Source organism: Gymnoscopelus braueri (assembly GCF_963280865.1).
Source record: "Gymnoscopelus braueri genome assembly, chromosome: 9".
NCBI classification, from domain to species: Eukaryota; Metazoa; Chordata; class Actinopteri; order Myctophiformes; family Myctophidae; genus Gymnoscopelus; species Gymnoscopelus braueri.
Window position 1 is genome coordinate 10,100,853 of NC_137610.1, and position 6,826 is coordinate 10,107,678.

Below are 6,826 nucleotides of genomic sequence, written 5' to 3' on the forward strand. Positions count from 1 at the left end.
GGAGCACACTGCTGACGGAAGCAGGCTTTAATCAAAATATTTTCATGCTCTGAACACATTATGCACATTGATTTAGCTGAATTCCCCTGGCTGTTCAGTTTGGCATTGTCATAACTGTGAGGTTGCTCTTATTTACATCACCAGTATTAAATATTGTAAATTGTGTATTCTGCTTAACTTTCATATAATACCCTGTCATTATATTTAAATACTATGATATTCACCTCTGACAGTGTGTCACTACTGTGATGGAATGAGTATTTACTGATAGAGAACATGTCAAGCCCTCATGAATCACCACCTTCATGGAAATGGTTCCCAATAGATTGATTGGGAAGAAAGACCAGCCCACAGATCTAGTATACCAAACGCCTGGGAGGGAAGTCTGCAGGGGTAAACTGACAGGATACATGCAATTCGCTTTATGTCCTTGATGAACGATATTCATACAGCGCATAGCCATGCAATAATAAGACTCTCTGATGTGAAATGCTACTGTACACATGCCTTTTATTCAAGAGACCTTAGTTTTGAGACTCTTTTGCAGTGTAAATACTACATTTGACAGGCTACTTGATTTTTTTTAGATCATTTACAGGAATACACTGCAAAAAAATATAATGTATGCCCTTTCAAAACGTTAAGTTGGTATTTCTGCATAATTATGGTCAAGTGAATTCAGAATTTAGTGTAAGCATAAATTGCTTCCATCTTTCATTATTATTATCAGATTACTGATGCAGGTTTTACAAGACGGTCACAGTGAAAATGTAGCATGCACCGTATTTATTAGACTGAAGAAAACAAAAAGGCTTGTTGTGTGAGAATTCTTCTAACATGAAGGATCAACTGCAGAATGCATGTATTTCTCCTCTTCATCTGTTCAATTTAGCGGTGGTATACCCGGACATTCCCTGTGCTTCAGGGGTTTCTATGTCATTGGGGGATGCTGACTGATAGCATTATCTCCCGCAGGATTTACTGCCCAGCCTGGCAGTTACAGCTGGTGAAAACTAGAGCCAGTGAGGGAGCTCTCTGCCTGAACTCTCCTGACCTGCGTGTATCTGACTGTCTGCCTCTTTGTCTAACATTTGGGTTTCCATTCAAACGTTAAAACGTCGGCCTATATGGTTTATTTTATTATCCAATTAAGGTATTCAATGTATTGTGTTTAATAGATTTATGATATTGGCACAGTCAGTGTCCAGCACAAATAAGAAGGAATCTCAGTTGTATTTTCATTTTCAGGAGTTAAAATACAAAAATAAAATAAATACAGATATAGATAAATACAGTGAGCATATTCTTAGTTTAAATGGATAAAAAGCACAATTTAAGCTTAGATGCAAAATATACAAATCATTTTAGTATATTATAGCTATGTGTATATATAGCCAATTGTTTCTATCACTTTTTTCTCCCAATTTAGTATGTTATGCCAATTAATTCCTCCCACTGCTTGCCCCCGCTGCCATACCCTACTGGCTCACCCGGGAGGACATAGCGCCTCCGTCCTACTCCTCCAGTTCCAACATACCCCGCTGACAGGCACTGCCCCAGCCCGTAGGAGTACGTGCGTTGACAAAGATCACCCTCCCCACGCCTGAACTGTTGTACGCTTGGCAAGCCGGATGCACCGCAGTGGTTTGAACCCTAGACTCTGCAGTAGTGGGCAGGTACTTGACCCCTGCGCGACCCGAGCACCCAAAACATACAATTTAACAGATTAGACTATATGATAGTGTCATCTAAATTGTTTACTACAGTGAATAGACAAATAGCCACTTCGTCTGGTCGTCCAGCGAAGAACAATCTCCGTGAAATGATAAAAGAATTGTCCATTTACATAAAATGTTAATGACGGTTGTTGGGTTTAAACTGGGCCGTTGCCCCTCTGAACCCATGCTCTGGAATCTGCTCATATGTGTTGTCAAGGAAGAGGCGGTTGAGAGTCACTTCACTGGGGACCTCAGCATACATGGGCTCACTGTCCTGCTGGAATATGAATGATCCACTGCCATTGGCTTTGAGTTGGTGGCCAGGTGTGCCAGCCAGGCAGTAGACAGGGGATTCATCACGCAGGTACTCCAGGCTGTGGCTGCCTGTGGGCCTTTGTTCCTGTAGCTGGGGACGGCGAGCGTTATGTCTCGGAGGGTCGGGAGAGAGTCTTGGTGGGGTAGGTGAGGCTGCACTCGGCCTGTAGCGTTTATTTGTGTTATTGTCCAGATGCGGCATAGAACTTCCCCTGATGTCCAGCAGTGTGAGTTCGGAATACACAGTGTCTGAACCTACGGCGGGTCTGACCCTGCTCTGGTTCTCCCTTTGACATGTCTGGGTTGTTGTTCTCCCTGGTGAACCCCCGTGTGAGCTCCCCAGACAGAGGGGTTGGGCTACGGGCTTTCCCCTGGGTTTGTGCTTCTTCAGATGGGCGTACAAAACATTGCCCTGGGCAGAGCTCTCGTCATCCAGGGTGCTGTTCTTGAAGGGCCCGCTACACCTAGGCAAAGGTCGTACCACCTGTTGACACAAGTTGGATTGTAAAACTGAGCTTTGGAGAATAGGATTATAACACACATTTTAATTTGAGAATATCACTGATACTGAAGATATATGTAAGAGTCTTAGTTCACCTTCATCAGAGTGCGATGAATCACTCTAATGAAGGCAAACATGCTGTTGACACACATGTGTATCAGGCAGAATTAATCCTTTTTTAGAATATCCTCATAGGAATGCTATTGTATACGAAAAAGAGTGCCTTTGTATGTTTTTTCAAACTCCAGAGTCACAGTTGATTGGTTCTAGGTTACTCACCCCTGGTGTTCTGTTGCTCTTTGGTGGCACTGTGGTGGGCTGCTGTGTGGTTCTGTTGCTGTTGTTGCCGTTCCAAATGTTCTTCACAGCCCTGACACTGACTACAGGCTTCTCTTTAGGCCTGACTTGGATTATGTCATACAGGTCTCCATTGATTGCCTAGATATAAACAAAAAAAATACACCGGTAAGAGGTGCAACCTTAAACACCACATTCATCCCCAGACAGCAAAGAATTGTGTTTTAAAATATAGAAAATTTAAATTTAGATTTTGCTGTATGCGTCACAACATAATGTGAGTGATCTAGTCCTTACCTCAAAACATGAAGATGTCAAATACTCTCCAAACGGCTGGATGGGGCTCATCTTGTAGTGTTCTATCAAGTCGGAAAGATTGTTGTGCCCTTCTGTGTCCCCAGAGACTATGAACCGTCCCTCTTTGCTTTGGTTTATCACAAAGTGTCGACACCGGTCCCTGCCTCTGAAAGAGACGAGAGGTTTTTACATTACAGTATTTGAAGCCCATGACTACATCAGGCGTTCTTAAATGCCCCATGTCATAACAGGCTGTTCTACAGGTAAATCAGGTACTCACTTGTAGGAGAGTATGTAGCCAATAGCCCTGTCACTGAGACGGATCAGGAAACAGCCCAGCTGTTTGTCTTGTAGGGCTTCCTCAGCATCCCTGCAAGATGGACAGCCATAAGCTTTGACACATTGAACCCCACACTTCTAATGCTACTATTATCTCCCAAAACATTAATTTCCTCTTTTAAGGATTGGATTAAAGCAAATTCATTTCAGAAGATGCATTTTACACAAATAGCCTATTATGTTCTATTGTTTATAGTTTTATTGTTTCCAGATAGATATTCATATGATCTTACTTTCTGGCGATGAAGCCTTGGAACCAAGCGGGGAACAAGCCGTTGAGAAGAATGAGTGGGGCTTGGGTCTCTGTGAACCACTTCAGTGCTAGTTCCCTGAGCGTCCCCTCTATCCCCTCTGACAGAGGCTCCACAGGCGCCTTCTTCTGCTCCAACCGGTCCTGAACAAACACAACAGGACAGAGGTCGGTACAGCTGATCGAGACATCTATACTGACTGGGTATCGTTCCACAGCTATTTTATTAATACATGCATTTACTTTTGGGAAATATAGAATTTTTGACAATATCACAATTTAGCAATTTAATTTAAAAAAAAGATATGTTAACCACATCAGCCCTGGTATCCCTATTTTGGGCAAAATTCTGGTCTTTTCAGTTGTCAAGTTGAAAGTTCTTAAAATTACATTAAAAAACTGCATAATATCAGATCTACAAGCTTGCATCGTGATGCGTTGGGAGCTTGTAGATCACTTATTTTCGCTTGTGGTGAAACAAAATGTTTTTACAAATCTATAACCCTGGGAAAATGTCATATGTTTTCACCAGTAGCCTACTAAATTCAAAACCCATGAAAATGAATGGATTTTGTGGCTCCACAAACTGTTGACAATACTGCTGTTATAGTCATGCTTGTTTTCTTGGCATTCTCCTTGCCTGGTACTGTGATGATGAGTGAAGGATTTTGTAAAGTTGGTGTTGAAGAGTATCCTTTACCTTAAGTCGAAACATGAGACAAGTCCTGAAGCGGTGAGCCTTAGGGTGTTTCTTCTCCATTGGCCTTTTCACTAAAATGTTGCAGCTCTGATCGGATCTAGGCTTCAGTTGTCTGAACAGTACACCCCACGTTCTTCTGTTCTCTACCAAATCAACAAGGAAAAAAAACCTTTTAAAAACCTTTAGGATAGACTGTATTGGCAAATAATACAATGTATAATATATAATTTATAGATACAGTCCGCTAAGATTAGGCACATACCTGTTGATGAGGTTAACAATGTGTGACTTGAGCCTAGTGTCATTTCAACAACCGTTATAATGATTCTCTTATCTTGTGACCTCTGTCTATGGTGAAAACTGAAGAAGAGCACTCTGAGGGAGTGAAATTTATAGAACTGCACCCTTATTTCCACGAACCTGGAAAGTGGTGGCTCACTGTAACAGTAAAGTTCACACAATTCATACAGTTCATTTGCATATGAGAAAGGGCTTTCACCATGCAAGTTTCCTGAAGAGAAATGGAAAGTACAGAAACATGCGGTTTCCGTTAATGTTTAGATCACTGCCTGGCAACAGGGGTAGGTTTGCGCACAGACTGAATACCTAATGGGAAATACAATGCTTGTTGGCAACTGTTTTGTTTTTCTCTTTGACTTTGGGGTAACGAATGTGTACAATCCGGAAATATTTGGGAATATCCTTTCTATTGAGATAGATGGTAAATATGACCTGGTTTTGCTGTGAAACAACAACAACATTTGTTTAAATAATTATTTCCACATACAGTAAAGCCATGTTTTTAAGCCTGTGATGTGCAATGATTAACTCATACTGTATCCATCATGGTAGAGTCAGTTTCCCTCACTGTGATGAGTAGGCTTAGTTTCTGCTGTGGACCCTCCTGTGGGGGAGACAGACTATGAAGCCTACATCAGAGTATATGTGTCATTGGTGTACAGTAAGGTTGATTTTAGTTTCACTAATCCGCTACGGTATGGGCTACCAATATACCCATTACTATTCTGTCACCTAAAATGACAACATTATTTTAACATCATCTTTGCCTCTGTGTAAAGCTTTGTTTATGACTCAAGTGTGCTTCTAGAAATGTTTCAATATTTTCACAAATGTAATGAGTGAAAAAAATAAATACATTAAAAAAACTAAATATACTGTGTGTACATACATACATACATACAAACATACATACTGTACATACATACATACATACATACATACATACATACATACATACATACATACATACATACATACATACATACATACATACATACATACATACATACATACATACATACATAATTCCTGAGACTGTAGCTGCTGTGTTGGTTTTTAGCGCACAATGAATTTCACATGCCTTTTACTTGTAATTGGTATTGTTGACAATAAAGTTGAACCTTGAACCTTAACATAGGATTAACATAGGAATGAACCTAGATGCATATCAATTGTCCATTGTGTGACCTGTAGTGTAGGTGTTAAGCGACGTGCGTGTGACGTCATTAAAACAGAGTGCAACCACATTCCAATTCACCAATGCAACACAGAACACTGCAATACTGTAGCAGGGTGTCATCCACACAAACACAGACACGCATGCACACACACAAACAAAAACAACAAAGAGCCTGACTACAATATCAGAAAGGTTACGCGTCGGTTGACATTGGAAAAATGTCAACTGTTGGTGTTGCAACATGATAAGAAGGAAAGGAGAACCAGTCATTTCCACCTTCCTATAGGTAGTCTATACTGCCTTAGTGCCTTCAAAGCCTACGAACAGTAACTGAATTTTTGGTCAACATATTCATAAATAATTGTATTTGTCTCAGAGTCAAATCAACCATCATGAAAGTGTAATATCAATATACCTATAATAACCCATTTTGCTGGACAGGTGCACTTAGGCTTAGGGCTTTGCATGGCAGCTAGTATAGAACAGCATTCTCAGTTACATTTAGGCATTATTGTCAAATTGAGAATTTTATAATTTTTTTATACCAATGTGGAAAACCAGGGTAGCACATTATGGCAATAAATTATGCAGACCTAAAGATACTGGTGTAAAAAAAAGAATAAGTAGTATGTATACTGTAGCCTACATAGATTAACCTTTCCTTGGTGCGTCATCTGAATACCATGACCTTAGCCTACATGTCTGGTGTGAGTGTGTCAGTAGGTAGGTAGCTACAGCAAACTAGAAGAATGTTCTTCTTTAATATGACAATATTTCTATATTTCTATTTTATTTTAATCATTGAGAAATTCCAACAGAATATTTTTTTCTATGGCATAAAACAGTAGACTAGTAAAAACAAAACTAATATTTAAAAAATAATTATGGTCTCAAAAACTTTGAGCCTCAAAACAGCACTCAGCCTACT

At 40.1% G+C, this 6,826-nt stretch overlaps 1 protein-coding gene across 1 annotated transcript; it reads right to left on the reverse strand.

Moving 5' to 3' along the window:
- Window positions 1-673: 673 nt before the first annotated feature.
- On the reverse strand, window positions 674-5,242 carry LOC308092483 (SH2 domain-containing protein 7-like). The gene is made up of 7 exons (XM_080438403.1): window positions 4,681-5,242; window positions 4,419-4,561; window positions 3,702-3,862; window positions 3,410-3,499; window positions 3,130-3,295; window positions 2,815-2,973; window positions 674-2,517 (listed from the first exon to the last, which is right to left on the reverse strand). Exons 1-7 carry the CDS (start codon window positions 4,721-4,723, stop codon window positions 1,855-1,857), a joined length of 1,425 nt encoding a protein of 474 aa, XP_080294529.1. The 5' UTR covers window positions 4,724-5,242; the 3' UTR covers window positions 674-1,854.
- Between the last annotated feature and the right edge of the window lie 1,584 nt (window positions 5,243-6,826).